This window comes from Cucurbita pepo, chromosome LG09 (genome assembly GCF_002806865.2).
Source record: "Cucurbita pepo subsp. pepo cultivar mu-cu-16 chromosome LG09, ASM280686v2, whole genome shotgun sequence".
NCBI lineage: Eukaryota > Viridiplantae > Streptophyta > Magnoliopsida > Cucurbitales > Cucurbitaceae > Cucurbita > Cucurbita pepo.
The window spans coordinates 9,361,392-9,379,970 of NC_036646.1; the positions used below are offsets into that span (position 1 = coordinate 9,361,392).

General features: G+C 37.7%; 4 protein-coding genes across 9 annotated transcripts; 3 read left to right on the forward strand and 1 right to left on the reverse strand.

The window, feature by feature from the left end:
• Window positions 1–730: 730 nt before the first annotated feature.
• On the forward strand, window positions 731–6,587 carry LOC111802384. 2 transcript variants are annotated; one of them, XM_023686729.1, is made up of 7 exons: window positions 731–1,229; window positions 2,080–2,199; window positions 2,294–2,347; window positions 2,920–3,083; window positions 3,918–4,097; window positions 4,188–4,283; window positions 6,527–6,587. In XM_023686729.1, the coding sequence occupies exons 1-7, from the start codon at window positions 825–827 to the stop codon at window positions 6,540–6,542; spliced, it is 1,035 nt and encodes a 344-aa protein (XP_023542497.1). In that variant the 5' UTR covers window positions 731–824; the 3' UTR covers window positions 6,543–6,587. The 2 variants fall into 2 exon arrangements, with proteins under 2 accessions (XP_023542497.1, XP_023542496.1); XM_023686728.1 differs by lacking the exon at window positions 6,527–6,587 and having other exon boundaries at window positions 4,188–5,469.
• LOC111802386 (probable aquaporin TIP3-2) lies at window positions 5,483–6,842 on the reverse strand. The gene is made up of 3 exons (XM_023686730.1): window positions 6,585–6,842; window positions 6,013–6,338; window positions 5,483–5,923 (listed from the first exon to the last, which is right to left on the reverse strand). Exons 1-3 carry the CDS (start codon window positions 6,715–6,717, stop codon window positions 5,534–5,536), a joined length of 849 nt encoding a protein of 282 aa, XP_023542498.1. The 5' UTR covers window positions 6,718–6,842; the 3' UTR covers window positions 5,483–5,533.
• A 1,173-nt stretch (window positions 6,843–8,015) lies between these two features.
• Window positions 8,016–12,750, forward strand: LOC111802387 (serine/threonine-protein kinase RIO1-like). 2 transcript variants are annotated; one of them, XM_023686732.1, is made up of 13 exons: window positions 8,016–8,165; window positions 8,396–8,721; window positions 8,808–8,936; window positions 9,034–9,126; window positions 9,215–9,294; window positions 9,540–9,653; window positions 9,898–9,971; window positions 10,991–11,067; window positions 11,378–11,461; window positions 11,539–11,631; window positions 11,726–11,833; window positions 11,908–11,979; window positions 12,139–12,747. In XM_023686732.1, exons 2-13 carry the CDS (start codon window positions 8,422–8,424, stop codon window positions 12,580–12,582), a joined length of 1,668 nt encoding a protein of 555 aa, XP_023542500.1. In that variant the 5' UTR covers window positions 8,016–8,165; window positions 8,396–8,421; the 3' UTR covers window positions 12,583–12,747. The 2 variants fall into 2 exon arrangements, with proteins under 2 accessions (XP_023542500.1, XP_023542499.1); XM_023686731.1 differs by having other exon boundaries at window positions 8,025–8,275; window positions 12,139–12,750.
• Window positions 12,751–14,224: 1,474 nt separating this feature from the next.
• On the forward strand, window positions 14,225–18,275 carry LOC111801466 (sm-like protein LSM8). 4 transcript variants are annotated; one of them, XM_023685474.1, is made up of 7 exons: window positions 14,225–14,440; window positions 14,665–14,789; window positions 15,026–15,119; window positions 16,647–16,687; window positions 16,767–16,841; window positions 17,434–17,486; window positions 17,988–18,275. In XM_023685474.1, exons 3-7 carry the CDS (start codon window positions 15,083–15,085, stop codon window positions 18,076–18,078), a joined length of 297 nt encoding a protein of 98 aa, XP_023541242.1. In that variant the 5' UTR covers window positions 14,225–14,440; window positions 14,665–14,789; window positions 15,026–15,082; the 3' UTR covers window positions 18,079–18,275. The 4 variants fall into 4 exon arrangements, with proteins under 4 accessions (XP_023541242.1, XP_023541244.1, XP_023541245.1 ...); XM_023685476.1 differs by having other exon boundaries at window positions 14,234–14,440; window positions 14,658–14,789; XM_023685477.1 differs by having other exon boundaries at window positions 14,234–14,440; window positions 14,685–14,789.
• Window positions 18,276–18,579: the final 304 nt, after the last annotated feature.

The following is an 18,579-nucleotide window of genomic DNA, read 5'->3' on the forward strand; positions in this document are numbered from 1 at the left end:
TGCCTTTAGTTTTTATTATACATATATGTTTATATATAAAAGTGATTAGAGCGGGAATTTGCCAAGGTCGGAGGCAGGGAATATAGTCTCGTCCTTGGTGGTCAAGTTTAGCTAAGAGGGAGAAATCTCTCTCCACTCTTTCTATTCCCGATTTAAAATGGAGAGGTCTAGTTTAGCTAACAGGGAGAAAACTCTCTTCAGTTCCTTTTCATTTTCGGTTTAAACGGAGATTTTCCATTTTGTTTGAGGTCTAATAGGGAGAAATCTCTCTCCGGTCTCTTTCCATTCTCAATTTAAACGTAGAGGTCTGTTCAGCTAACAGGGAGAAATCTCTCTCCGTTCCCTTTCTATTTTCGGTTTAAACGAGGATTTTTCATCTCGTTTGAGATAACTTAACATGATATTCTTAGAGAGATATAAGCACTAACCATTTTAAAAGTCGAGAGACGGTAGATTGTAATCACAGCCACGAAACGATTTATGAACTACTTATAAAGAACTTTTTTGAAAATATATGAATGGATAAAAGGAGGAAGCTTGTAATTTAACATTTTCTTAAATACTTATTTCATATTTTGGATAACTCTTTGAAATAAATAAATAAATAACATTTTTATTGTTAAAACTTCCTTGAAAATAAAATTTTAATGTATTTTTTATTTTTCTTCTCTTGAAGCTTTATTTAATTTTAGGCGCGACATTTTATCCATATTTTTAACGAGCATTTGTTTTCGCACCATTGACAACTCCGCTAAGAGGCAAGAATTTCCGACGCTGCAAATTCGACTAAGGCGGCCGGAGGACGGCCGATTGCCACACTGCACATGGTGGCGGCGTTCATCCCTTGTTGCTTGCACTTTACCCCAAAACTTGGCCATTTCAATCGTCCTTTGATCCACGCAGCGGTATGTAAAAATCACAGAGGCGCGAGGTTGAAAAGTTTTGGCGTTGCAAGGCCTCAGATACTGTCGCCTGCATTCGGAGAAGAGGATGGCCTGCGAGTCTTTGTGCTGTCCGATCTGCACACGGATTACGAGGAAAATATGAATTGGATTAACTGCTTGTCTTCGGTCAAATATAGAGACGATGTTCTTCTTGTTGCCGGAGATGTGGCGGAGACCTACAGTAATTTTGTTTCAACAATGGCTCTGTTGAAGGATAAATTTGAGCGCGTCTTCTTTGTGCCTGGGAATCACGATTTGTGGTGCCGTCGAGAGGGAGACAATTATGTAAGTTGTCGGAGGTTAGGTTTCCTTGTTCCAAAGTCTCTGTTAATTTCTTGGTTTGTACCTTTACTGGTTTGTACCTTTACTAGTTTGTTCGATTATAGATCCGTAATTCCTAACATGATATTAGAGCCATACCTAATTTAGCCATGTCGAACAAAGAAATTGCTAGCCTCGAAGGTGTAGTCAAAAGTAACTCAGGTGTCGAACAAATGGTGTTGTTCGAGGGCTCCAGAGAAAGGAGTCGAGCCTCGATTAAGGAGAGGCCGTTGAAAGGCTATATAGACCTCAGGGGAGGCTCTATGGTGTACTTTGTTCGAAGGGAGGATTGTTGAGGATGGTTGGGAGTGAGTCCCACATTGACTAATTATCATAGGATTATAAGCAGGAATACTATCTCCATTGGTATGAGGCCTTTTAGAGAAGCCCATTGCAAAACCATGAGAGCTTATGCTCAAAGTGAACAATATCATACTACCGTGGAGACTATCTCCATTGGTATGAGGTCTTTCGGGGAAGCCCATTGCAAAACCACGAGAGCTTATGCTCAAAGTGAACAATATCATACTACCATGGAGACTATCTCTATTGGTAGGAGGCCTTTCAGAGAAGCCCATTGCAAAACCATAAGAGCTTATGCTCAAAGTGAACAATATCATACTACCGTGGAGACTATCTCCATTGGTATGAGGCCTTTCGGGGAAGCCCATTGCAAAACCCAATGAGACCTTATGCTCAAAGTAAACAATATCATACTACCGTGGAGAGTCGTGGTTTCTAACACTAACATACTAACATCCACACACATCGTGAGTTTTAGGAGAATTATATTCTTATGTCTTCTTCTTTTCAGCTTGATTCTCTTGAGAAGATGAGCAATCTTTATGACGCGTGTAGTAGTCTTGGAGTTGATACCAATCCGGCGATCTTGAATGGATTAGGAATTGTTCCATTGTTCTCTTGGTATCACGAGGTGAGTGATTGAGTATTACTTGCTTTTTGTGCCTTTCAGTTCTAGAGGTATTGATGCTTGTTCTTGTCTGTTCTTTGATTTTCATTACTTTCAGAGCTTTGACACAGAAATGGACATAGAAGGAATCCGCGTTCCATCCCTGGAGATGGTGATTCACTTTCTTTTCCCCTAGTAAGAGTCTGACGATAATTTTATTGATTGAATAATTCATGTATGGTAATTTAAATGTGCTAGAGGAAGACTCTGGATTATTATTAATCCTTCTTTCTATTTCTAAATCCTTTCGATCCGTTTTTCAAATTCTTTCGGTTTTTGAAGCCATCATTCCGACATATTATCGTGAAATCCTACAAAACATTCCTTATAAGAACATGGAAACCTCTTCTTAGCAGACGTGTTTTAAAAATCTTGAAGGAAGTTTAAGAGGAAAAATCTAAAGAGAACAATATTTACTAGCGATGTTATGATTCTTATGTTTTTGATGTTTGAAGGATTACTCTTTAGTCAGTAAAGTGACTGACAAATCAAGGAGAGATTTCAGCACTTTTGATTCGATAATAGCCAATTAGACAGTTTGTTCTTACCGTATGTACCGTTTGTGCATTCTCTCTCTTGCCTGTGTACTGATATTTAGGGCTTTGTTACCTATTCAAGTAGCTCGATATTTGTTTAGGGGGCTGTTTTCTGGTTCTATATTTTGTTATCTTCATTCTTTTACAGGTATGTAAAGACTTCCATGCATGCAAATGGCCAGCAGATCTTTCAAATGAAGGTACTTCACTAGCATTGTTCTTTGATGCAATGAATGAAAGGAATCATTTAATGATCGAGGAGATCCAAAGGACCTGCGGTCAAATAATTACATTTTCTCACTTTGTTCCAAGGTCAGTTTCAAGGAGCACCCACACATTCTTTTCTAAATTTTGGTATCTGGCACTTCCATTAGAGATCAGGGAAATTGGAAGATCCCACTCTTTACATTATGTTCATGGCCACACTTAAAGTATTTGGAGAAAGTTTGATAATCCAAGAGAAGACTATCTTCCAGGGATAAAAGGGTCTTAAAAATGTTTGATAGGGGAGCGGAACATTCTTTATAAGAATGTGGAAACCTCTCCCTAGTAGACGCTCTTTAAAAACCTTGAGGAGAAGCCCGAAAGGGAAAACTCAAAGAGGACAATATCTGCTAGCGGTGGGCTTAGGCTGTTACAAATGGTATCAGAACCAGACATTGAACGGTGTGCCAGCGAGGATACTAAGCACCAAAGGAGGGTGGATACCGGGTGTGTCAGTGAGAATGTTGATCCCCAAGGGGAGGACATAGGGCGGTGTGGCAGCGGGGACGCTAGGTCTCGAAGGGAGGAGATTGTGAGATCCTACATCGATTGAAGAGGGGAATGAAACATTCTTTATAAGGGTGTGGAAACCTCTCCCTAATAGACACGCTTTAAAACCTTGAAGAGAAGTCCGAAAAGAAAAGTCCAAAGAGGATAATATCTACTAACGGTGAGCTTGAGCTGTTACAGTATCACTTCTTAATCACGGGAAAGCATGACTACCGATCCCTTGGATGAAGTCAAGCATCTTTTTATTTGCTACTTTTTCTATGATTTGTAGTCTGAAATACCTGCTTGTGTTCATATGCTAGAGCTATGACCAGAAAAGAGGATGCAATTTTTGCTATGATAATAAACTGATATGCCTGCTTGTGTTCATAGGTTAGAGCTATGTCCAGAAAAGAGGATGCTATTCTATCCTAAGCTCCCTAAAATCATTGGCTCGGATTATCTCGAGCATCGTATAAGATCTATACACGGGAGGAGTAAAGAAGCAATTTCAGCATGTCATGTGTTTGGCCATACCCATTTTTGCTGGGATCATACGCTTGATGGCATCAGGTAATGTAATGATAATGAAGCAATGAGTTCTCTGTTGTTTATCATAGATTGCTGAGATGTTTGTACAATTTTTTCATGGAAAATACACAGATACGTCCAGGCACCATTGGCTTATCCCAGAGAACGCAAGAGGAGGATGAATGGTGGTGAAGATTGGCTTCCTTTTTGCATTTATTGCAACGGCAGGTTCGCTCATAAACTCACCCCTTGTTACTGGTCCGATTATTATGCTGCTAATGCAAGATCACCCAATAACACTCAACTTGCTCCTTGGGTTTCCAAATTCTATAGAAGAAAATGAAACAACAGAAGAAAATGAAACAACAGTGTATTATTAATTTATCACTTTGATGATTGATGGGTGGGTGGAAAGCAATAATACACTTTGATGATTGATGGGTGGGTGGAAAGCTTATGATGTAGGGGATCGTATGATCATAAGTTTATAGTTTATAGGTAAGAGATTGATCATAAGTTTATAAATAAGGGATTGATCCTCTCGAGCTTATGCTCAAAATAGACAATATTATAAACAATATTATGACAATATTATACTTTGTGGAGATCCGTAGTTCCTAACATAGTATTAAAACCATACCCTTAATTTAGCCATGTAGATAGAATCCTTAACCATGTCGATAGAATCTTAAGTGTTGAACAAAGACTGTGAGCCCATCTCGAACTTATGCTCAAAATAGACAATATTATACCTTGTAGAGATCCTAAAACCATACCCTTAATTTAGTCATGTCGATAGAATTCTTAACCACGTCGATAGAATCCTCAAGGGTTGAACAACCAGTGTAGTCAAAAGTGTCTAATACCTTTAGTGTAGTCAAAAGTGTCTAATACCTTTAATTTAGCCAATACTGTGAGCCTCGAAAGTGTAGTCAAAAGTGTCTAATACTCTTAATTTAGCCATGTCGATAGAATCCTCGAGCCTCGAAAATGTAGTCAAAAGTGTAATACCCTTAATTTAGTCATGTCGATAGAATTCTCAAGTGTTGAACAAAGACGGTGAGCCTCAAAAGGGTAGTCAAAAGTGTCGAACAAAGGATGTACTTTGTTCGAAGACTCCAGAGAAAGAGTCAAACTTAGAGAAAGAGTCAAGCTTAAGGAAAAGCGTTCAAGGCTCGTTCGAGGGCTCCATAGGCCTCGAGGGAGGATTGTTGCGAGGGAGTCTAAACTCAAGTTTATAAGTGAGGAATTTATCTCTATGGAACCAGAAGCCATTAGAGCTTAACAAATTCCTAACTACCTTAAGAGCTTAACAAATTCCTAACATTTAAAATGAAAAAGATGTAAGCTGGAGTACTTTTATTACATTCCTGAACATAAAAAGACCAAACAGCCCTCAGCCAACAAAGGCTTCCAGTCTNAAAAAAAAAAAAAAAAAAAAAAACCCTACAAAATAAAAAAAAATAATAATAAAAAACTTAGTAATCTTCCGGAGCTAAAGGCTGGTGGTGGGTATGTACAGGAGGTTCAACTGGAATCACCAAATACTCATAGACAAGTGCAGCAAGCCCACCTCCCAGCAATGGCCCAATCCAGTAGATCCAATGGTTGTCCCATCTCCAGCCCACTAACGACGGCCCAAAGGCCCGGGCCGGGTTCATACAGGCCCCATCAAATACCCCACCCACTAGAATATTCGCCCCGACTATTAACCCGATTGCCAGTGGTGCTATTGTTTCCAAACTTCCCCTCTTCGGGTCTATTGCTGTTGCGTAGACTACGTACACCAAAGCAAATGTAAGCAATATCTCTAGTACAAATCCGTGCAGTTCTGATATGCCCGATGAAACGAAGAACCCCATTGGCCTCTGCCATTTACCCACAAAAGTAAAACAGTAAATTATAGCTAAAATTCACATTATGGTAAAAAAATGTGTGCATGTGCCTGTGTTTTTACCATGCCACCCGTTGCGAGTCTCAAGATCAGGGAAGCCACAATGGCGCCCAAAATCTGAGCTACCCAATAGAAGAATGCACGGATAAGAGATATCCTTCCTCCAAGAAGTACACCAAATGTAACAGCAGGATTCACATGCCCACCGGAGACGTTGATACTCGCCGCTACGGCCGAGAACAGCGCAAATGCATGCGCTATTGCTATTACTACTAAATCCGACGCCCCACGGCCCGTGTCGCCTCCCCTTCTACCGTAACCGTGGTCATGACTGTAACCATAACCACCACGACCGTAGCTTCCATAGTCTGCTGGCTTGAAAATTTTATCTGCAAACCAAAACCAAGATCTAATGATCCATCTGTTGAGGATGGTTGAGAGTGAATTTAGAAAATGATTATGGGTTTATAAATCAGGAATATTGTCTTCATTGATATGAGACCAAAACAAAGCCACGAGAGCTTAGGATCAAAGTGGATAATATTATAACATTGTAGAGGGTTGTGATTCTTAACAGATCCAATGGGTCATGAAAGCATGCATGCATGTACTTAGAATTTAAAAGGTGATCGTACCGAGAGCGAGGACGGAGCCTTCTCCGGCAAAGACGAAGATGAAAGTGGAAAGGAACTCAGCCAAGGTGGCTCTAACGGAGTCAGGGTGGGTGGCCTCATCGGCCCGTCCAACGGCATATCGTCTCGGCGGCATGGCGGCAGCGGCGGCGGCGATGGCAAAAACAGCTCAAAACGAACCACCAACTCTTCCTTTTGCTCAGAGAATCCAACCAGAAGCGTTTGAAATTCGATGCTTTTAACGGTGGCTGAGAAGTGGAGGACCGAGGGATTTAAAATGGGGAAAATGGGGTTTGAGAAAGAGGGTGGGACACGTGTTGAGATGACGTGGCTTTGGGGCGACACGTTATGATATGTGTAAGCTCTTCAATTTCGACGCCAAGCAGTGTCTTGTCTCCATAGCTTTGGATTTGTTTGAGAGTTTTTGGAGGTGTTCTGTTTTGGACGAAGATACTGACAGACCTTGTTTTGATATCGCTGAGGCCCATCTCCTTTCCGTCCAAGCCATACCCCTTCGCCCCGGGTTATATTTAACACGTAAGATGTAAGTTGATACCTTTTATCAGAGGGGTGGATTGAGTTGAAAGATTTTTTTTTACCTAACCTAAAAGTTTGGGTTGGTTGAATGAGTAAGCTGAATTTTTATAGGATATTTTGAATTGGTTGGATTGGTACTTTTATTGCGAGTGTACATGGTTCGGTTGGGGTTGGATTGATACTTTTATTGCAAGTGTACATGGTTCGGTTGGGGTTGGATTGGTACTTTTATTACGAGTGTACATGGTTCGGTTGGTTGGACGGTGGTACAAAAAAAAAATTAAAAAAAAGGGTACTAATGAAATTTAAAAAAAATTAAAAGCTTTAAAATATTTTTGAAATAAATAATAACAATTTTCATACTTAATTATATATTTTATATTTATTTTTTTTAAAAAGTGGAAGGATTATCAAAATATTTAAAAGTTAATTGATATTTTTTTTTTTTAGAAAGTATAAAGTTTAGAATAATTTTATTAATTTAGTATGGAATAACAAAATAAAAAAGGAAATAAAAGAAAACAGAAACAAGAAACCCTAAACCCCTTCGTCTTTCCCGCCGGCTCCTCCTCCAGTTAGCATCTCAGAGTCTTTGCCGCCGCCGACGCCGTCGTCCTTCGTCTTTTCATGCCACCGTATATTAAGTTATTTTTAAAATATATATATAAAAGGAGGAACTAAACAAAATAATAAAAGAAAATATGCACTTGACTGGAGTCGAACTCGGGCATGAGGATTCTTTGACAGGCCGAATAACCACTCTGGCAAACCTATTAATACAGGAATATTTTTATTTTTCAATATATTATTTTAAATTTAGAAAATGACCCAACCCAACCCTTATAGTTCGGGTTGGGTTGGTCCGGGTTGTCGGGTTTCCGGGTTGAATGTACACCCCTACCCTAAACCCCTTCCATCTCCCTCGCTGTGCTCCCCTTCGTCTTTCCCGGCTCCTCTTTAAGCATCTCTGAGTCGTTGCCGCCACCGCCGCCGTCGTCCTTCGTCACCGTACTCTCCATATTGAATCGGTTACTTACTCAGTTACCGGTATTCTCCCTATCTCCATCCATGTTTTTCCTTCTTCCTTGAAAAACTCAAATTAGACCTTGTAAAAGGTTTGTTAATGGAATACATGGTAGACACCAACTCGAGAATCGGTAGTTAGCTCCAGATACGAAACTTTTCCTTATAATAACCTTGAGCCGAGTCCTTATTTTTGTTCTTTTTCTATTGTTTGCGAAATTAAAAGTTTCTGAATGTTCTTGTCAATGATACAGAATCAACTCTGGTGGGAGCAGCAGATATGTCTGCAGTGGAAGAGAAGCTAGAGGAAATCGAACCTTCAACAAGGAATAATGAGGAGCCAGTGGAAGAAGATGATGAAGAGGAGGACCTTTCGTGGTCATCAGACTCTGAGATTGGAGAAGCATTGGACTGGTTGGATGCTAAGGAAGATCGTGAGGCAGATGGGGCTTTTTCACTCAATGCTAGGCGTCCTAATGCTCATGGTGGGCTTTATTCTCGTCATAATTCCTCAACTCTTCAACCTCTCTCAAATCGAAACCAGAAGTTTACCAATCATATTCGAGCTTCACCTCTTGGGGTATATTATACTTAATTCTTCTGATTTTCTATTGTTGCTTGTGTCATCCCTTGCTCAAATTACATCTTAATTGTTCGTTAATGTAGGAATGGGAAGGGAGGTTTAATGTAGGAATGTCAAACTCTGTTACCACTGCCATTCGTGACAGTGTCAAGGAAATGGCGATAGGAAAAACGAAAACTACAGAGAAAGCTGATCGTGCAACTGTCGAACAGGTCGGTGGTGATAATATTGTCTTGGTTTTGTCCTGAAACAATCCAATCCCCTTGTGCACAATTAGTATTTATATCATCAAATGCATGACTGCTGCAGGCAATAGATCCTAGAACTCGGATGGTTTTATTCAAGATGCTCAATCGAGGCGTTTTTCATGACATTAATGGCTGCATTTCTACTGGTAAAGAAGTAAGCATCATATAATTTATTTTGCAAATGAAGCATAGGCTATTCTCAGTAGTAAATATTCATTTTTCTTGTTGTGTATAATCAACAGGCTAATGTTTATCATGCAACAAAATCCGATGGTCAAGAATTCGCTGTCAAAATCTACAAAACTTCAGTTTTGGTGTTTAAGTATGTTGTGACTCTCTTTATTTTGATTTGCAGATCATTGTTTTGGCTATATTCAAAGAGTTTACTAATTAGGTTCAGCAATGATGATAATGTTTCTTTGATAGTTTCAATTGTGCACGAGAATGATTTTCGTAATTTATTTTGTGATCTTCTTTCCACTTTAATTGTACACATTGTCATTTTGGAACTCGTTGATCGTTTGCATTGATGTCCTGAGCTTAGTTTATTATGCTCGTCAATTTCAGGGATAGGGATCGCTATGTCCAAGGTGACTACCGTTTCCGACACGGATATTGCAGGCATAATCCCAGGAAAATGGTTAAGACATGGGCCGAGAAGGAAATGAGGAACTTGATGAGGTAACTACACCAACTATTTGTAGTTCATAAGAAACCTCCATTATCTATAACATTTAGTACAGAATGGATCGGGTTTGTTCGGTGTCAACTTACGCTTAGATTATCTGACCTACAACCCATGGTGACCAACAGTTTAAGATAAAATTATCGTATGAGTTTTTGAATTTTAATTGTATTTGTGTTATTTATGTATTTTCTTTTACAATCTTTTTTTATCATAGTATTTATTACTTTGAATTTTCAGGTTAAAAGCTGCAGGAATTAGATGCCCGACTCCTCTCCTCTTGAGATTGCATGTTTTGGTCATGGAATTCATCGGTATGTATTCCCTTCCCCAAAAATTATGTTCCATAATAATCAATAATTGATATTTAATTGCTAAAGGTTTTATGCAAGAAAAACAAAATGATTTGCATTGAGAGAGGCATGAACCAACAACTAATACCAACATTATTAGAAACCATCCTCTACCATCAAATTGAAAATTGAGAAAAAGAAGAACAAGTGGCTCNCCAATTCTTTCACCTGCCATTTACCATTTGCCATTTGCCATTTGCCATTAGCCATATGCCAATTCAAATTTGTCCCAATCTTCACCACATCCAAAGAACACCAAAAACGATAAGGAAACAACCCAAGGGAAAGTTTAGGAATGGATTACCTTGATGATGAAGATCAAAAGTAAAGATAACTTGTTTCTAAACTAGTGATTCGAATCACTCCACAAGATAATTTGATCCAGATTATTTGAATGACTCTAGCATGCAAATCTAAACACAGAAACAAACTCATGGCTTAAGAAGCATAATATGCAACTTCATTTTTTTTATCCAAAATCTTCATACTAAAGTAACAACATGAATGACTATTTATAGGCCTTGAAAATAAACCTTAAAGTAACCCGTGGTCAATTAAAAGGTTGTAACTCTCATAGCCATCAATACCATAATTACCATTGACTAATTTTAACTTAAAACTTTAAAAAGAATACTCTATAATTGAAAAATTCAATGAAACCTCCCTAAATCCAAATATGTATAACATAATCTTTGTGGCACGATTGAGACACCTTATTTCGTATTAGGCTGATGTTCTTTTGCTGATTCTAGCTACAGAGACAGTAGTAGCTTGGATGGGTAGCCTGGGAGGTTTTCTTGTTTGATTATGAGTTTATCACTGGCACTTGTTTCTAGAAGAAAAAGCATGACCAACATGTCTAAATGAGTCTAATTTTGCAACGACTAATTCATCTAGCAACGAGCTGTATAACTGACATCTATTTTTGAGCCACATCTTGAATAAAGGACGCCATTGATTTTCTTTTTCCTTTTTTGTAGGTAAGACAGGTTGGGCTGCACCTCGTCTCAAGGACGCTGCCTTGTCGTTGAACAGGTTACGTGAAAGTTATTTGGAGGTATGTTTGTATCTATGAACGTTGTCACCGAGTCAAGCCGCAAATAGCTTAATTATTGCTGCACCTCCATTTCCCTGCTTCAACCATAATTTTTTAAGAACCCAGAAGCTAATCATAGAGACTGATAGTGCTGGAGCTTTGACTGTTTAGTGATAAATAAAATAGTGATACTATGTACATAATCAATGTTAAAAAGGAAAATCAGTAGTTAATCAACTTTTTCAGCAACAAGAGGCTGATTAAGACGGTCAAGGAAAAAAAAAATTGCTTACATCGTTTCGATTTGGTACTTTTTCTTTGCATTTTTCAGGTTATTATTACAATGCGGACCCTCTACCAGAAATGCAAGCTAGTGCATGGAGATCTTAGTGAATATAACATACTTTATTTTGAGGTTAGCAATTGCGATAGTTGTTGGTTCGACAATGGCATTATGGGAAAACTAATGCCAGTGTCTTTCTTGCATCACAGGGTCACCTTTATATTATAGATGTTTCTCAATCTGTTGATCTCGACCACCCTCATGCCCTCGATTTCCTTCGTGAAGATTGTCTTCACGTTTCTGTAAGTCTTCGTCGGTTTTTTCCTTAATTTCTTCCTATGTTTTGAACTTTTGATGGAGTGACTTTGAGAGGATACTTGGTGTACTGACAAACAGGATTTCTTCAAAAAACATGGTGTTGCTGTAATGACAATACGAGAACTGTTCGATTTTATAGTCGATCCATGCCTCACTGATGAGACGATTGATAGTTATCTAGAGGAGGTTCGATTTTAATTGTTACTATTATGATTAATTTTAGAAAAGTTCTGTCATTTACCATGTCTTGTAAATTGCAGCTGCAAGAAAAAATCTCGGCAAGAGGTGATATATCAGTGGAGGATGAGATTGCAGATTCTGTATTTGTGCAGGTAATTTGTACTTGTAGTTATCAACCATGGTTTTATAGGGGTTCATTTTACGATAGAATTGAAGGCCGAGTCCTTGCGATCTGTTGGTCGATGAGCAGTTTGATTACAGTTCTTGACTTACTGTAATATAATTTTTAATCTTTTTCGCCTCGATTCCAGTCGTATATTCCGAAGACGTTGGATAGTGTCAAACATGCGGAGGAGGATGTAATACGTTTAACAAGTGGTCAGAACACTGAAGATATGTACTACAAGACCATTACAGGGTTAAAACAGGCTCTTCCAAGAGTTCAACCTGCATCAGAGCTAGAACACGACGCAGACCCGATTGAACAGTCCGAAAATTTAACCGGTTTGTCAAATTCTTGCGAGAAGGAAACCGAATCAATGTCAGAGGCAGATGAAGAGAGCTCGGATGAGTCGGAAGAAGAAGACGGACCAAATTCTTCAACTGAGACGACGACTCAAACACCAGCTGAGAGGAAAGCTGCCAGAAAAGAGAACAAAAAGAAGGTGAAGGAAGAGAAGAGAGAGTCCCGCAAAAACAAGGTTCCAAAGGCTGTAAAGAAGAGGAAGAAGAAGTTGGCTAAGTCCCACAAGTAAGGTTGACTGGATCCTTACAATTACTTTGGTTTTGTTCGAATTTTGATTTACATTCAATGATATGATATGTAGTTTATTGTTTATTTATCTTAAACCTTCATTTTACAATAGTGCAAATGAAAATGGAGCTAATTTAGAAGAATCTATCTTCCAATTGGCTAATTTGTGCATTTGTGATTGTTTTAAAATTTAATTTTTTTTCTTCTTTTTGGGAATGGTAAAATTTATGCTTTAATGATTTAGGTAAGTCCGGCGTCGATAGTTATTGTCCTTTCCAGACTTCCTTTTTAAGGATTTTTTCTCAAGATTTTGAAATAGGGATTCGTTCCCCTCTCTTCAACCGACGTTGGATTTCATGAGTCACCTCCTTTGGGGGTCTAGCGTCCTCCCTGACACATCGTCTGGTGTCTGTCTGACTCTGATACTATTTGAAACACATCGTCTAGTGCCTGTCTGACTTTGATACTATTTGTACACATCGTTTGATGTCTGTTTGACTCTGATACTATTTGTAACACATCGTCTGGTGTTTATCTGACTCTGATACTATTTGAAACACATCGTCTGGTGTCTGCCTGACTCTGATACTATTTGAAACACATTGTCTAGTGTCTGTCTGATTCTGATGCTATTTGTAACACATTGTCTAGTGTCTGTCTGATTCTGATGCTATTTGTAACACATCGTCTGGTGTCTGTCTGACTCGGATATCATTTGAAACACATTGTCTGGTGTCTGTCTGACTCTGATACTATTTGAAACACAGAAACACATTGACTGGTGTCTGTCTGACTCTGATACTATTTGAAACACATCGTCTGGTGTCTGTCTGACTCTGATACAATTTGAAACACATCGTCTGGTGTCTGGTGTCTGTCTGACTCTGATACAATTTGAAACACATCGTCTGGTGTCTGGTGTCTGTCTCACTCTGATACTATTTGTAACACATCTGATGTTTGTTTGACTCTGATACTATTTGTAACAATTTAAACTCATTGCTAGTAGATATTGTCCATATCTTTTGGTTTTGGCTTTAAAAATAAATAATAACAAAAAGGAGTATCTCGATCTAATTTTCATCTCAAAGAAAAAGAAAGTGTAGGTGATAGGTAGGTTTCAAATATCTCGATATGTTAAGGATGGTAATGTGCGGGCTTAAAGCAAGGCCATGGTCAATTCAAATTGAAAAATGGGAAATTATTATTTTTAATTATTTTGGATCTTTCAACATGAAAAGCTCCTTAAATATTATTCCTTTCAATTAATTTAATTTAATTTAATTTTTTCAAGTATCTTTAAATATTATTATTTATAATTAATCTACTTTTTTTGCCACATTAATCAAATTTTATGAAATTAAATTAAGGATTTAACTATGAAATGTTTCATTTTTACTCATTAATTATGAAATTTATTCCAAAAAAAAAAAAATCCATAAAGATTTATTTCATAAAAAATGACTTGAAGGACAACACATAAAAATTAAAAGAATTATAAATAATATATTAAATATCCTTTTCGCGTTAAATTTTATATTTTAGTATGTCTGTAATAAAAGATAAAAACAAAAAATTTAAAAATATTTTGTTTAAATAATACAAATTAGAAAAGCGTAAATAAAAATAAATAAATAAATACTATGAAATAAATAAAAGAATGGGAGACCTAAAACCCTTTCGTCCTCTGCTGCATCCTCTTCTTCTTCACGCCGGCCCCTCCTCCATTTCAGCAGCTTAGTGTCACCGCCTCCGCCGCCTCTCACCCGTTCAGTGCCGTCGCCGTCGTCATTTTTCTTCCGCTCGTGCTGTCGCAGTCTCTCTCCTAGCGAGTTGTATTGATCTTCTAGTTGTTACTGGTACTCTCCTAATCTCCATCTATGTCTTTTTTCTCACTTGAAAAACTCAAATTAGGACTCGTGTAATGAAACAAATGAGGATTTATTTTTATTTTNAAAAAAAAAAAAAAAAAAAAAAAAAAAAAAAAAAAAAACGTTGCTGTAAATTTGGACTTCACGAACTGCCATGAGTGGAAGTAATCAATGGCATTATCCAATTCTCTTTTTGAATCCCTAGCTTGTAGGAGTTGTTTTTGATTGACAGAACAACCTCAACCAGATATATATTTGTACATTTCGGAGGGAGACGCAGATTTCACTTGCAGTCGTTGGCGTGAAATTAGGGAAGATTGAAGCTAGTTGATTTCTGGTAAGGAAATTCCTAATTCTTCACTTTTTCTTTGCAATTCTTCTCTCTTCGTTCTTCTTCTCTTCCTACTCCGTGCCGCCATTTTTCCCCTCATATTTTACGCCATACATCTCTTTCAATCCTGCAACTTCGACTACTTGCGTGGAATTTAAGCTTGAAGTAGCGCATTATAAGTGTGATGCCTAATTTGTGCCTGAAATGTAATGGTTTTTCATTTTCCTTGTTGTTTTGGATAGGATCTAGCTGATCGGATAATAGAGAATAACTCGTAGCTCATTGTAAGGGTCTTCAAAATGGCAAGTGGACCTGGACTTGAATCACTGGTTGATCGTAAGTTATCTCATTAATAATCCCTCAAACTGTTTATTTTTATACGTATATGTAGTTCATACAGTATGAAAATGAGATAATTATTTTTCTCTTGAGGATAGTATTGATCTTTTGAGGCAATGCAAACAAATTGAATAGAATGTCTTCTTTTGAGCCTGTTATGAACTGTTCTGGGTGATTCAAAAGCACCTTGTTGTACTATTTTCTGTTTGATTAAATGAAACCTGTTGAATGATGAAAATCTCACTAGTCCCACATCGGCTAATTTAGGAAATGATCATGGGTTTATAATCAAAGAATACTCTCTCCATTGGTATGAGGCCTTTTGGGGAAGCCCAAAGCAAAGCCATGAGAGCTTATGCTCAAAGTGGACAATATCATACCATTGTGGAGAGTCGTGTTCGTCTAACATGGTATCAGAGCCATGCCCTAAACATAGTCATGCCAATAGAATCCTCAAACGTCGAACAAAGGACTCCAAAAAGAAAAGGAGTCGAGCCTCCTCGAAGGCATAGTAAAAAATGACTAAGACTCCAAAAGAAAAAGGAGTCGAGCTTCGATTAAGGGGAGGCGTACTTTGTTCGAGGGGATGTGTTGGATGATGAAAATCCCACTAGTCCCACATCGGCTAATTTAGAGAATGATCATGGGTTTATAATCAAAGAATACTCTCTCCATTGGTATGAGGCCTTTTGGGGAAGCCCAAAGCAAAGCCATGAGAGCTTATGCTCAAAGTGGACAATATCATACCATTGTGGAGAGTCGTGTTCGTCTAACATGGTATCAGAGCCATGCCCTAAACATAGTCATGCCAATAGAATCCTCAAACGTCGAACAAAGGACTCCAAAAAGAAAAGGAGTCGAGCCTCCTCGAAGGCATAGTAAAAAATGACTAAGACTCCAAAAGAAAAAGGAGTCGAGCTTCGATTAAGGGGAGGCGTACTTTGTTCGAGGGGATGTGTTGGATGATGAAAATCCCACTAGTCCCACATCGGCTAATTTAGAGAATGATCATGGGTTTATAATCAAAGAATACTCTCTCCATTGGTATGAGGCCTTTTGGGGAAGCCCAAAGCAAAGCCATGAGAGATTATGCTTAAAGTGGACAATACCATACCATTGTGGAGAGTCGTGTTCAATCTAACACACACGTCCATGTAAAAACTAAATATCATACCATTGTGGAGAGTCGTGTTCAATCTAACACACACGTCCATGTAAAAACTAAAGGCTTTGACGGGGTGAGTTCAAGCATGATGACCACCTACCTAGAATTTAATATCCTACAAGTTATCTAGATAGCCAAATGTAGTAGGATTAGACGTCCTGTGAGAGCACTTGAGAAGTGCGCTAGCTAGCCAAAACACTCGTAGATATATATTAAAAAAACAAGGAAATTTAGAATATCATACATTTTGGTATAGTACGATTTTAGATGTAAATGGGGTGGTTCTGAGAAACTAATGTATTTGAAGTTCATGTTGAATTCAATTTCAGTTGACTGACTTTACCTTTTAATTTTTTTAGAAACAATATCAGTTATCACTAATGATGGCCGCAATATAGTGGTATGTTCATGAACTATCTTCCAGTTGACTGGTATTTCATCCACCCAATTTGTGTCTATATTAACGATACTTTATTCAGGGAGTGTTGAAAGGATTTGACCAGGCTACAAATATTATCCTCGATGAATCTCATGAACGTGTTTACTCGACCAAGGTTTGTATGGTGTCCATGTAACTTAGATGGAATTTTCTACGTTCTATTTCTCTTTCATCGACTGTTGGTCTCTATTCTATGCAGTGGACAATATAAAAAATATAGTTTTCATTTTTGTTTCATATTCATTTTCAATTATTCACCATATAGGCCTTTGTTTTGTGAAATTATTATTACCCCAATTGATCTCAGGGCCCATCATAGTTGTTTGCTTATATCAATTTTTTGATTAATATTAGGATGATTCTCGGTTTAAATTTTTGTTCGGAATATGGGTTTCGGAAAATGCACAAGAAGATACCAATCATCTGAAGTTTGATTTTTAGATTTTTACATCACTTATTTGTCTTCGTACCTACTATATTTCTGTTTTCGTTTATCAGTTCCATAGTTCAAATAAACAACTACTAGCATTTTCATATGGATTTTAATTTAAATTTGTGAACAGATAACTTTTTATGTGATTTGGCCTTCGGGTTGCTTGAATTTCGAATCTCACAAGTTCCGACTTGATGGATTTCAAGGGATTTATGGTAGAGCATTTTTCCTTTGCATTCCGTTTTTATAACTTGATTCTTCTCTTGTTCTGCAGGAAGGAGTTCAGCAACTTGTTTTGGGTCTATATATAATCAGAGGCGATAATATGTAAGTTACCGTCTCATTTTCGTTTACTCTCTCTACACACGCTAACCTGAACATCTGAACGTAGCTCAATTGGTTAAAGTATATACTTTCAACCAAGAGGTTAGAAGTTAAGAACGTCTACCTCACATGTTATTAAAGTCTAAACAAAAGTATGCACGCACGCATAACGAATGATCTGAACTATGTATATCTTCGACCAAGAGGGTAGAAGTTTGAACTCTAAAAAAGATTTTGTGCACGCGCGCAACGAACAAAATGTGATATCAGTTCCTGAAACAAAGAGTGCTTTGAAAACATGTTCAACTAACTATATTTAAAATCTTGTTTGTTTTTCTTACTTTCATTTGAATATTTTATCAATGGTTAACCATTAGAACTGTTCTTCTTCCTTCTATAACATGAATAGTGATTATGGTAGAGAGCTATTCATTCATTCATTCCTTGTTTTTACATTAGAAACTTCATCGTATTGAAACTCATATTGCTCTTAATTTTCTGCAGAAGCATTGTTGGGGAGCTAGATGAAGAACTTGATTCAAATTTGGACTTGTCGAAGTTGAGAGCCCATCCTCTAAAGCCTGTGATTCATTAATTGTGGACCATCAAGAAGAAAAAGCTGTCAAACGGTTTTTAGCTTTAACCTTTCATCACATTTTACAGCTTTGTTTCGATGGCGGGCATTATATTCGTTATGAATATATTTACATATTTGAAATTGAAATATTTCGGATATTTTATTTGCTAAGAGAATTTAATGTTGTCCTATGAGAATAGACAAATTGCATACCATCTCACTTGAACTCTCATGAATATATATTTTAAAAAAAATAAAAATGAGTTATTTTGTACGGCCTGTCTAGTATGAGATTTTACATCAGGTGGAGAGGGGAACGAAGAAAACTTCTTCCTAGTAGATATGTAACGAGTCAAAATAGATAATATTTGCTGGCAGTGAGCTTGGACTTTTACAAATGGTATTAGAGTCAAATATTGGGTAGTTTGCCAGTGAGGATGTTGGGCTCTAAATGGAAGCTCTCCTTGGGCTCTAAATGGAAGCTCTAAATGGAGGTGGATATTGTGCCAGCAAACATGT

Excerpts from the sequence above, each read along its gene's own strand:
- LOC111802384 (XM_023686728.1), top strand. The coding sequence starts at position 825 with ATGGTGGCGGCGTTCATCCCTTGTTGCTTGCACTTTACCCCAAAACTT. Across the intron at positions 2,200-2,293 it reads TGTTCTCTTGGTATCACGAG|AGCTTTGACACAGAAATGGA; the intron begins GTGAGTGATTGA and ends CATTACTTTCAG. Across the intron at positions 2,348-2,919 it reads GCGTTCCATCCCTGGAGATG|GTATGTAAAGACTTCCATGC; the intron begins GTGATTCACTTT and ends ATTCTTTTACAG.
- LOC111802386 (XM_023686730.1), bottom strand. The coding sequence starts at position 6,717 with ATGCCGCCGAGACGATATGCCGTTGGACGGGCCGATGAGGCCACCCAC. Across the intron at positions 6,339-6,584 it reads AGGCTCCGTCCTCGCTCTCG|ATAAAATTTTCAAGCCAGCA; the intron begins GTACGATCACCT and ends TTTGGTTTGCAG. Across the intron at positions 5,924-6,012 it reads GACTCGCAACGGGTGGCATG|AGGCCAATGGGGTTCTTCGT; the intron begins GTAAAAACACAG and ends GGTAAATGGCAG.
- LOC111802387 (XM_023686731.1), top strand. The coding sequence starts at position 8,242 with ATGGAATACATGGTAGACACCAACTCGAGAATCG. Across the intron at positions 9,972-10,990 it reads TTTGGTCATGGAATTCATCG|GTAAGACAGGTTGGGCTGCA; the intron begins GTATGTATTCCC and ends CCTTTTTTGTAG. Across the intron at positions 11,834-11,907 it reads TTGATAGTTATCTAGAGGAG|CTGCAAGAAAAAATCTCGGC; the intron begins GTTCGATTTTAA and ends TGTAAATTGCAG.
- LOC111801466 (XM_023685474.1), top strand. The coding sequence starts at position 15,083 with ATGGCAAGTGGACCTGGACTTGAATCACTGGTTGATC. Across the intron at positions 15,120-16,646 it reads ACTTGAATCACTGGTTGATC|AAACAATATCAGTTATCACT; the intron begins GTAAGTTATCTC and ends TAATTTTTTTAG. Across the intron at positions 16,688-16,766 it reads ATGATGGCCGCAATATAGTG|GGAGTGTTGAAAGGATTTGA; the intron begins GTATGTTCATGA and ends TACTTTATTCAG.